We start from the raw sequence: 12594 nt of genomic DNA, 5'->3' as shown, positions 1-12594 counted from the left end.
CAAAATTATGGTTTCTACTTAAAATTTATGAAATCTGTATAAAAATGTTACCCTACCCCACCCATTTTTACCACGTGTCTGACCATTTTCCTACTTAGGGAGCCTAATTTAAAAAATCCTTAAAATTTACCCAAATGAGTGCCTGTTTTCAAAGGTTCTCTACATTTTTAAAGAAGTATATTGCTTGAACTTGTAAAATATGAAATACTTTTACCGTCTAGTTTTGATTTTATTACACTTTGAAAATATCAGGTACCATATTTATTACTAGATTTAGCATAATTTAACCAATAAATACCTATATAAATTAGAAAATCAAAATTAAACACTTTTTGTGCCCCCACGTTAGTGGTGGGCATTTAGATTTACCCTTGTCCGTCCGTCCATCCGTCCGTCCGTCTGTCCGTCCGTCCTTCCGTCCGTCCTTCCGTCCGTCCGTCCGTTCACTTTTGTGTCGCACGTAACTCAAAAAGTATTTGACATAGAGTCATGAAACTTTACAGGAATGTTGATCAGCATGTGTAGTTGTGCACCTGGGTATTTTTGTCTGGATATTTTTAGTATTTTCAGAGTTATTGCCCTTGACTTAGTAAAATTTTGCAATTTTCAACTTGTGTCGCACGTAACTCAAAAAGTATTTGACCTAGAGTCATGAAACTTTACAGGAATGTTGATCAGCATGTGTAGTTGTGCACCTGGGTATTTTCGTCTGGATATTTTTAGTTTTTTCAGAGTTATTGCCCTTGACTTAGTAAAATTTTGCAATTTTCAACTTGTGTCGCAAGTAACTCAAAAAGTATTTCACCTAGAGTCATGAAACTTTACAGGAATGTTGATCAGCATGTGTAGTTGTGCACCTGGGTATTTTCGTCTGGATATTTTTAGTATTTTCAGAGTTATTGCCCTTGACTTAGTAAAATTTTGCAATTTTCAACTTGTGTCGCACGTAACTCAAAAAGTATTTGACCTAGAGTCATGAAACTTTACAGGAATGTTGATCAGCATGTGTAGTTGTGCACCTGGGTATTTTCGTCTGGATATTTTTAGTTTTTTCAGAGTTATTGCCCTTGACTTAGTAAAATTTTGCAATTTTCAACTTGTGTCGCAAGTAACTCAAAAAGTATTTCACCTAGAGTCATGAAACTTTACAGGAATGTTGATCAGCATGTGTAGTTGTGCACCTGGGTATTTTCGTCTGGATATTTTTAGTATTTTCAGAGTTATTGCCCTTGACTTAGTAAAATTTTGAAATTTTCAACTTGTGTCGCAAGTAACTCAAAAAGTATTTGACCTACAGTCATGAAACTTTACAGGAATGTTGATCAGCATGTGTAGTTGTGCACCTGGGTATTTTCTTCTGGATATTTTTAGTATTTTCAGAGTTAGTGCCCTTGAGTTAGTAAAATTTTGCAATTTTCAACATGTGTCACACGTAACTCAAAAAGTATTTAACCTAGAGTCATGTAACTTTACAGGAATATTGATCAGCATGTGCAGTTGTGTACCAGGTATTTTCGTCTGGATTTATATAGTATTTTTAGAGTTATTGCCCTTCACTTAGAAAATTTTTGCAATTTTCAACTTAAGTCGCAAGTTTCTCAAAAAGGATTTGACATTGTCATTAAACCTTATGGGCAGGTTGCTCAGCATATTTTAGATTTGCACCTGGGGTTTCGCTTGTGGATTTATCCAGTATTTGTAGAGTTATTTCCCTTGACTTAGTAAAAAGATTGACAGAACAGTGGCGCGGTGGGGGCACCCGTGTCCTATGGACACATTTCTAGTTTCTTTCCAAATGGGACATGAGAGATACATAAAAAATGTAAAAAGAAAAAAAAAGAAGAAAAAGTTGACCCTTCTGGGGATTGAACCCACGACCCTCATTTTCAATGTAGTTAACCACAGGGGAAAACGCTGTGATCTGACATTATCCCGGGCCCCCTCCCCCCCGAAGGCCCTGCTACAACCCATTTAAAATATCAATGCAAGTTGATTTGCACAATAAAAATTCATAAAAACAATATTCTGACACGTTTCGACGTTTTTCATTACACCCCTATAAGTCATAACTTATAGTATAGGGGTATAATGAAAATCGTCGAAACGTGTCAGAATATTGTTTTTATGAATTTTTATTGTGCATATCAACTTGCATTGATACATGTGTATTTTTAATGGGTTGTAGCAGGGCCTTCGGGGGGAGGGGGCCCGGGATAATGTCAGATCACAGCGTCTCCACCCTGTGTAGTTAACAGTAGTTCTAGCCTATTTGAATACTCTTCAAAGCGGAGGTAATGCATTAGGATGGTAATACCTTAAGTAAATTTCCCATTTTAAGCTCTATAGGTCTCACCAGTTGATAGTGAGTGTATATATCTTAAATGAATCCATGGATGTTCCTGCAACATTTTGTTACTAAATAATTATTTGTTGGTTTTTTTAAGCACACCTGAGCACAAAGTGTGTGAAAGGTGAGTTTTGTGATGACAGTGTGTCTGTCTTCCCTTGGTTAGGTTATCAAGATTTCCTTTACCACTTGGTGAATTATTACCAAACTTCAAAGGAACGATCCTCAGATACTTTCTACAAACCAGTTTCTGTCTGATGTGTAAAAGAGGTCACAGGAACTAAAAATAGAACTAGAAAATAGTAAAGTTATTTTGTCTTTAAAGTTAATGTTAGTTTTGAACAACTGAGCCACAGGCTTTAAGTGAAAAAAAATTCACCAAATGTATAAACATCGTCAAGAGGGTCTTTGCCAAGTTTCAATTATAGCCATAGGTTTAAATATTGTCCCGCTCTAGTTATCCCCGGCCGATGAAATCGGGAGGCGGATATTGTTTTGGCGTTGTCCGGCGTCCTTCTGTCCGCCCGTCCAAATTTCATTTCCTCGCTAGTTCTCTGCAATTACAGGCTGGAATTTAACAAAACTTTATGGGAACCATCAATACCAAGAGGAGATGGGCATATCGTTGCCTTGTTCCAGTCAGACACTATAACTCAGATTTATGGTCCTTGATTAGTTATGCAGTATGCATATAGAGCAAAAATCGTTTACGCGCTACTTCTCCGCAACTACAGGCTGGAATTCAACAAAACTTTATGGGAACCTTCAATACCAAGAGGAGATGCGCATATTGTTGCCTTGTACCGGTCAGACACTTTAACTCAGAGTTATGGCCCTTGATTAGTTATGCAGTATGCATATAGAGCAAATATCGTTTCCGCGCTACTCCTTTGCAACTACTGGCTGGATCCAACGAAACTTTATGGGAACCTTCAATACCAAGATGAGATGCTCATATCGTTGCCTTGTTCCGGTCAGACACTTTAACTCAGAGTAATGGCCCTTGATTAGTTATGCAGTATGCATATAGAACAATAATCGTTTTCACGCTACTTCTCTGCTACTACTAGCTGGAATCCAAGGATACTTTATGGGAACCTTCAATACCATGAGGAGATGGGCATATTGTTGCCTTGTTCGGGTCAGATACTTTAACTCAGAGTTATGGGCCTTGATTGGTTATGCAGTATGCATGTAAAGCAATAATCGTTTCTGCACTTCTTCTCTGCAACTTCTGGAATTTAACGAAAATTTATGGGAACCTTAAATACCATCAGGAGATGCGCACATCGTCGCCTTATTTAGGTCAAACACTTAAACTCAGAGTTATGGCCCTTGATTAGTTATGCAGTATGCTTTTAGGGCAAACTTTATGAGAACCTTCAATACCAAGAGCAGATGCGCATATCATCGCCTTGGACAAGTCAGACACTTTAACTCAGAGTTATAGCCCTTGATTAGTTAAACAGTATGCATATAAAGCAATAATTCTTTCAACGCTACTTCTCGGCAACTACTGGCTGGAATTTAATTAAACTTTATGGGAACCATTAATACCAAGAGGAGATGTGCACAAGTTGTTGCCATGTTCAGACCAGACCTTTCATTACAGAGTTATGGCCCTTGATAAGTTATGTAGTATTCATATAAAGCAATATAGCTATTTCTTTACCACTGCTGTATTGATGTCAACAAAACTTTATGGGAACCATCGATACAAAAAGGCAATTTACATCTCATTGGCATGTCCATACTATCCATTACTATTTAACACGGAGTTACGGCTCTGTTTTTGCCCTGAATATTTATCATGTCGAAGAATACTACTGTTGACGCAATGATAAATATATATAAATAAAGCCTTATGTCTTCAGTTGTTGCGTTAGTAACAACCAGTACTCGGCGGGGGATATAAATTCAACGAATTTGCTTGTTGGACATAGGTTCTTATACAAATACAAAAGTAAATGCTTATAAAATCTCTTCTTGTGAAAACCACAAAGGCTGGAACATATTTGGCATGAACTTTGACTTATGGATAGTTAAAAAGTTCATTCAAATTATAGCACTTGGCTAAAATTTCATATGCAAACAGTGACAGTCAAAGCAACCATGGATTTTTCTTAACCACATGAGACTTTGGAAGCAAACATCTACCCACCTTAGCAACAATTAAGTGATTTTCATAGCAACCATTAACTTTAATAGAGACTAGTAAATTCCATAACAAAACTTTGTTTCCTTTGCAACCGGTAACTTCCAAAGCAACCAATGTCTTTCCATAGCAATCAGTGATTTTCAGAGCAATCATTTAGTTTCCATATCAACCAATGATTTCAAAAGAAACCATTTTCTTTTCCTCAACAACCAGTTACTTTCAAATAAACCATTGACTGGCTTAAGCAACTAGTGATTTAATAGCAACCATTCACTTTTTGCAATCAGTGACTGCAGTAGCAACTGGTGACTTAAAGTTGCCCCGTACTTCACTTTTGTGTTGTTATATTTTTCTGGTCCTTCGGGATCATTGATGCCAGCACTATTGAGTGTTGAGAATTTAGTACCGCTCAGGCTGGTGCTAGGGGGCGTGAGGGATGTTGCACGTATTCATTATCCCTCATGTACAGACTCAATCAAACCGAGTCTGCAATTCTCTTGTAATTTTGTTGTGACAAATGCTTCCGAGGGATCACTTTGTTACCAGATTTTTTTTTCTACAACCACCGCCTTCCATAGCTACCATTGACTACCCCTAGCAACAATGACTTCCATATCAACTGTTGACCTTCCATAGCGACAAGTGTCACCAATAGAAACCGTTGGCCTCTCATAGATATGAATTTTATTTAAATGTTGACCTAGATGTTTAGCCTACTACCGACTTTCAATCATAGTTATAAATATTCTTTGTCATGTTTAGCCTTTATAGTCAGATGAGGGTCTTTATTTGTATGTAAGTATTTTTCAATGTTCTCTGTTGCGATGTGATTCTGACATACATTGTACATAACTGAATTTAAAAGACATTTCCCACTTTCGCAGAAGAAACACTCAATAGACATGCACTGATGGAAAATATCACCTCAATCAAAGAAGTTTTACATATTTGCGTAAACTGTGTAATAGGCACCATGCATGTGTGACCATTTACAATAAAAAGAAAATGTCACGATTTAAACAGGCTTTTTATCAAGAAATTCATCAATGGTATATTTTATAATCAGTGAAAAACTAACTATGCATGAGCTGCGACTTTGTTCTTGATCAAAGCGAAATGGTATTCTTTCGTCTTTAAGTAATGTTGCATGAAAGAAAAATGTAAGCTAACTGATGTAAGATTTACGGAAGAGCATTAGTGCCAGGTGTATGTTTTTTATTAACTCGAAATTTCTAGTTACTAACTCGAAATTTCAACTTACTTATCTCGAAATTTCGAGTTACTAACTCGAAATTTCAAGTTACTTATCCCGAAATTTCGAGTTACTAACTCGAAATTTCGACTCAGTCACTCGAAAATTCCGACTTATTTACCCGAAATTTCGACTTAATAACTCGAAATTTCGAGTTACTTATCTCGAAATTTCGAGTTACTTATCTCGAAATTTCGACTTAGTAACTCGAAATTTCGAATTACATTGCACGACTTTCATTGGTTGCCGGTGAAAGCAAGGATTGAATTCAAGATTTATCTACATTTATTTCACAGAACAATTTAATAGGGTCAAATTGCCCACACATACAGAACATATGCTTCGCTTTTTTGTGGAGGGGGGGGGGGTGTAAAATCACACTTTCCACATTTCCGTGTTAACCGGATGTTGTTTTTTTTTTTAAGCACACATACAACCATCATGTGGAGAAACAACAAGTCCAAAACCTACCATATTGTAAACTGTGCAATATCATGTGTTAAATAAGTTTTAAATGGCGTGTATACGCCAGTTAGTATGTCACGTTTCTTTATACTATTAATGTTTTTGTAACATTATTCATTATTTATTCATACTTTGATTCATATTGTGTTGATAAAAGTTGATAAAAGTGGAACTTGTTGTTATATATATGTTTGGAATAATATAAAAGCATCCGATTTTACAAGAAATATAGTCAGTCCAACAATTTTGACAAAGGCCTCAGCACGCCTATTTTGCCCACGCCGCGATACTTTCCGCAGATGTCCCACATTTGAAGTATAGGATCGTTTTATTCACAGGGATGAGAAGAATATGATAAGTGAAAAGATATGTTCGAACAGAGGGAATACAATACAACGTGTGAAGAACGCCTGAACGTACAAATTAAAGGTCCTTCAAGCCTTGTGTTTTTAGGTCGGGTGTGTACATGCCATTACTAAGTTTAAGTTTAATTTCAATAGTTTTTGTCCAGGCACCCGTTTCTCCATCTCCATCGTTCAACGGCACTCCCTACTATATCTTATATCATCTAACTAATAACTTTGGCCATTCTTGCAATGTTCATAAGTCGAAATTTCGAGTTACTAAGTCGAAATTTCGAGTAACTAAGTCGAAATTTCGAGATAAGTAACTCGAAATTTCGAGTTAGTATGTCGAAATTTCGAGTTAATAAGTCGAAATTTCGGGTTTGTAAGTCGAAATTTCGAGTAAGTAACTCGAAATATCGAGATAGCAAATCGAAATTTCGAGTTAATAACTCGAAATTTCGAGATAAGTAACTCGAAATTTCGAGTTAGTAAGTCGAAATTTTGAGTTAGTAAGTCGAAATTTCGAGATAAGTAAGTCGAAATTTCGAGTTAGTAGCTCGAAAGTTCGAGTTAATAAAAAACATACACCTGGCACTAATGCTCTTCCGTAAAGATTTCAACAGTCCTGACATAAATAATATAAATAAAATTAGGTAAATAAATGTAAAGATTTTGTAAGAATGTTATTTTCTACATGCATTGAGGAATCGTAGTATTACTTGGCACAATGTTCACTAGTGAGCATTAAGTCATCATGAATTGTGAGATTTTTACTGTTCATATTCAATTTAATGAGACGGTGCATTTTTGACAGGCTTATATTGTAACTAAATGGTAATGTTGTTTTTAAGCTTTTGTCTTTGTTTTACGGCAACCAGTATTAAATTAGTCAAGCATTTTGTCTTCTGTGGTGGCAATTGTTATTTTTTATTATAAAAAATGATATAAAATGCAATAGACAAAAAGATGAAAAAGTATGACATTTATTTTTCTTGCAAATTATTAAATATTATAGAAATGACCCTAGAAGCTATGCAATTATCCACTACATAATTCATGTCAACAGCATTAAACTATTATTTTCTGCAAATTAAGCTTTGATAAATGTAGGATACTTAAGGTGAAAACATATACCCTTATCATTGTGAAAACATATACCCTAGTATTATTCTAAGAATGATTTATGACTGATCTTACAATGTTTTTTTTATTTAATGTCATATATCCGTATATTTTTATCGCCTACAAAAAGTTTATTGTTTGTGTGAAAAACACTGTGAACTACCACGTCTTGGAAAACTTGAAGTTTTTTACATTCAGGAGACAGTCGATGAATACAATTATTTCCTGTGCTGCTTACATAGACATTGTCTTCATCATCAACTGTTAGGCCCCATGGTCCATTAAGATCTTTGTCTTTATATATTGCCTTGATATGTCCATCCAATGTTAAACTGGTCACAGAATCCTTATCATAATCAGAAGCATAGATGGTATTATGATCTTTGCTGAGTGCTATTCCATAACAATGATAAAACAGCTGTTCTCCATCAGAGTCTGTTTTGATCGTACTTAGAACTTTGCCATCCATGTTAAGAATTTTAATACATGTTAAGTTTGATACAATTAAATTTCCACTGCTATATGTAATACCAAAACATATATTAATGGTTCGTATTCTGCCCTCTGTTTTACTTAATAATCCAGATTTTGAAATTGATATAATTTGGATTCCACCCACGTAACCTATAGCAACTTTGTCATCATTTATTTTAGCTAAACTCCATTGATAATTTTCTAGTTTTAGTTCTGATACCACAGTTGTTTTCCTTAAATCAATTGCTTTAATTGTCCTATTTGAGTTATCAGTAACAACGACAAATTGTTGATGTGTTAATATGATACCAAAGACTTTTGGAGATACCTTATCATTATTAGTCTTAACCTGTATTTCTGTGTCAAGTGTCAGTGATTTCATATTTGTATTTACAGCATTACTGCTAGTTGTGTAAGCTGAAGTATCTGATTGATTTGAGAGTTGTTTCGATGTTGTTGTTTGAAGTTTCCTGCAGTGAGGCTTTGCATGTATTTCTGGTGTAACAGTTTCTATCCTGCATATCTCATTTACCTTTCCCATCATGTCTGTAATCTGAGGAGAAGGAAACAGTTCATACTGTAATATTTTATTTTCCTCCTGTAAACTTTGTAATTGTTTTTCAACTTTCCCAGTTTTCCCAGCTAATTGTTTCGTAGCTATGAATGTTTAACAGTGTTGACCAGCTTTCATTTTCACATCAATCTTTGTTTTCAGTTCTTTGAGGTGTTTGTCCATGCTGTTGAATGTTGTAGACATTTTAGTGAAGGTGATTGTATTACTTGCATGTATTTTATCAATTTTGTTCTCCATTTCCTTCTCAAAGTTATCAAAGAAATTGTTAATTTCTTTACGTTGTTTCTTCAGCATAGTTTTTGCTACTTTTCTCATATCATCAGCTATAGCTGACATTGAGTTCAGTGTATTTCTATCATCTTGAACTTGCTGAGACATGACATCCACTTTAGCTACATACGTTTGTAGATCATCTGTGATATTTATAGCTTTCACAAGTTTAGGAATGTGTTCCACTATATCACATTGCCTATGATTTAATGTAATACATGTAGTACATCCAAGCATGTCACAAGACGAACAGAAATATTCAATGACCTTGTCTACATGAAGGTTACATGTTGTTACACATAAGTCCTTTACATATTTATCCTTCACAGTTTGATGCATAGTGTGTTTATCCTGAAGAACATGGCTCCTGGAAGCTTTAGAAAGTTTATGATTCTTGTAACATTGTCCACAGAGATATTCAGGGCAGTCAACACAGAAACCTTCAGCCTCTGCCTGTCTTCCATCTTGTTCACAAGGTTCACAAAAAATAACTTCTGCCTCATCAGAACCTCCAATTACAGACCTGCTATGATCTGAACACTCGGCCATTTTGTCTGTACTACATTTAAAGTTACCCGTATGTCAGTGATATGTATTTCTTGTTTAAACTTGTTTATTTCTTATTGAACACCATCGTAGATATTTAGGTCAGGTACCCGGATTAATACAGCCAGCGAGGTGTAAAATTACTATATTTAACTCCATTAAAGCTTGCACATGACATAGTTGTATAAGATACAGCAGTACTAGTTTATGTATAATTTAAATGTATTGTATATACATGAATGTAACGCTAAATTATTGTAATGATTCTGTTTTATGATATCATATTAAACTTGAATTATGCGAGTTTAATTTTGTTTCGGTTCACAGCATATTTATGCTATTTTTTTTTATGAAAACTTGAAAAATCCTTCTTCTTTGTAAAAATGTTATCAATAGTGCAAATACATAAATTTTATTTACTCCATAAGTAATAGGGTAGAATTTTTGGTGTTAAAATATAAAAAATATTTCATATTTTTGCACAATAGATCTAAGCTAATAATATGATCGTCTGTCAGGATGCACTTACCCTTGACAGTAAAGTTTTTTTTTGTCTGTACAAGTTATCATTAGGCGCGGCGTCTATTAGATATGCAGCAATGGGGCCATTTTTAGACATGATTTTGTGGGGGTTTTTTTGGGGGGTTTTTTGTAACAAAATCACACTGTTTTCATTTTTTTGATTAAAATAGCTTTTCTGATATACATGTCACAGAGTTTAAAGGGATTATAATAAATGTTTAACTGAAGTGATACCGCCATGTTTGAATATCATATTCTTTTTCTCATTATCTAATTTTATCTACATAATAAACAATGTGCCAATGAGCCAGTCTATAGTCGATATTTCGAAAACTTATCAGTTGAGAGAGGTTACGACTGAGGCAGTGTCACTCACTTCATTTGCTCCGCCTCAGTTAATGTTCAGCTCTGTCTTCAATTGTCGCCAAATTCAATATGATGCTCCGTATGATAAGGGAAACACGACAACTTTGATCATTTCCACTTGTCAGATCATTAAATTACAAGTTACAAAGCCTAAACCACGCCCACTGTCAGAGAGGCCGTTCTCCCTTAACCGTTAAGAAAATACGCCGGTTACGCTACGTCCAGAAAGAGGAGATCACTGCAACATAGTTCGTCCTCAAAATCATTCAAATGTTATGCAATGCGTACCAATATTTAAATGGACATATTCTCGGCACATCTTTTTCTTGAATTTATTTTAAGTATACCAATCATTTCAATTTTACTTGTCACCAATTTATTTTGTCTCGACCAGACGTTTCAATCTTTGTAGCAACAGACAAACATTTCAGAATTTCAGACATGGACTTACTTTGTGAATTTCTGCATTAGGTTATACTTTTTCACAAAAATATGCACTTAATTATTAAACAATTAGCAAATACCAAGAACACGGAGAAAAAAATATTTGTGCTTCAGATATTCAACTGTAATAGAGAAAGATTTTCAATGCTGATTGACTGTTCACATCATTTGGCGGCGTTTTTAATTGATGTGTAGCATCAACATTTAACTTGTTATATGTTTATCTATGGGGTGAAAAATTGCTAATGGGAAATGTTGCTTGAGGGGTTTTAACGATCACATTTTTTTAAAATTAAGAAGATCAAAGAAATAGCCCCATAATGTCATATCAATGAGAAGGTCCAGAAAAGTTTAACCTAAACTAGCATGTTGTAAAATCTTAAAATAGAGAAAAACAGAATCCCTAAAGAAGGCCGAACACGGCACAATTGAAAATGTTGCAGGCTCGGTTTGATTAAGCCTGTTCATGGACGGTACTGGAAAGTGCAAGTTACCGTCCACGCCCCCGAGCACCGGCTTAAGCAGAATTCAACATTTAAACACGAAAATGGTGAAATTTTGAATTTAGAAACATCCGCAGATGTGTTCATACGGCGGTTATCATGGAACCTTCATTGTGACACAGTAGTGCCATTCCAAGAAAAGCGGCGAATGGTCCCCAATTTAAAAAAATGCGTGTGCCCTAAACGAGCAAACAATGGGCGGAACTAAATAAAATGGAATTAATTTTGAAAGGAGATCTGAGGTTATGAAGCCTGCATATCACAGATAGGACGTCAAAAGATAATTTAAAAAGCAGGCAACATATCCTTAGGGTGATTAGACAGTATTCAAATAGGAATACTGGAACCACCCAAGTCGAAAAAGGCCAAATTGAAGAAACTAAAAATACCACATAACATATATACACAACAAGTTCTGCCAGTACCAATTGCTTCTTAACTTAAACACTGACCAATACTAACTAAGTCTATGATCTTGGCAAATTATGTAACTTTCCCCAGGTTTCCATTTTAGCACTATGTAAGTACAAGTAGATATGGTTCAGTTATCTTGGTAGGTTGCATTAATGTTGTTTATATCTGTAACATTGTTTTCAAAATATACACTCATTCTTATTATGGCCATGGCAAGTTACGTAACTGTTGTTTCTATCCTCCAATTATTTACCTTTTTGGCACTTTAAAAATAGATTTTGTTTAACCCTGAAGTCGGATATATAATAAATGGTTCTGTACTAATCAGTAGTAAGGTCAACCCTTAAGGAAGTAACATAGCTACTTTATCCTTCAAGCCCTTGTTAATTCCCTATTAGCTCTTTTTTAAAGAAAAACAGCTATTGTTTAGTTATGATCTGCTCGACAGCAACAGCATTAGGTAAGTTTCACCCACACCAATTATACAAACAAAGCTACATATTCATATGTTGATGCATCTTTCATACCCAGTTTCAAACAAAAGGCCAAAGTTAGTGGGATTTGTAATCATATCGGTAATATCTCATTGAAACTTCTTATAGTTACAAGTACAAATGTTGCTGCAATGCAGCAATTGAGAAGCTCCGCGCAAAAAAATGTGCTCATTACAGATACCTTACCAAATTATTCCTACGCACAGGTCATGCTATATTCAGATTAAGTACTATTGTAGATTTTTTTTCCGAATGTTTTGTAAACCATTTTTTTGCATAATTATACTTATCTTTTG

The 12594-nt window shown here is 35.0% G+C and overlaps 2 protein-coding genes across 2 annotated transcripts; both read right to left on the bottom strand.

Annotated features, from left to right (window-relative positions):
- Nucleotides 1-7776: 7776 nt before the first annotated feature.
- LOC132736676 (uncharacterized) lies at nt 7777-8709 on the bottom strand. Its single transcript, XM_060723866.1, has one exon. It carries the CDS (start codon nt 8707-8709, stop codon nt 7777-7779), a length of 933 nt encoding a protein of 310 aa, XP_060579849.1.
- Nucleotides 8710-8832: 123 nt separating this feature from the next.
- Nucleotides 8833-9558, bottom strand: LOC132736678 (E3 ubiquitin-protein ligase TRIM33-like). The gene has a single exon (XM_060723868.1). It carries the CDS (start codon nt 9556-9558, stop codon nt 8833-8835), a length of 726 nt encoding a protein of 241 aa, XP_060579851.1.
- Nucleotides 9559-12594: the final 3036 nt, after the last annotated feature.

The sequence above is a fragment of the Ruditapes philippinarum genome, unplaced genomic scaffold (genome assembly GCF_026571515.1).
Source record: "Ruditapes philippinarum isolate M1 unplaced genomic scaffold, ASM2657151v2 ctg5215_1_1_1_1, whole genome shotgun sequence".
NCBI classification, from domain to species: Eukaryota; Metazoa; Mollusca; class Bivalvia; order Venerida; family Veneridae; genus Ruditapes; species Ruditapes philippinarum.
This window is presented reverse-complemented; position numbering and strand designations above follow the sequence as displayed.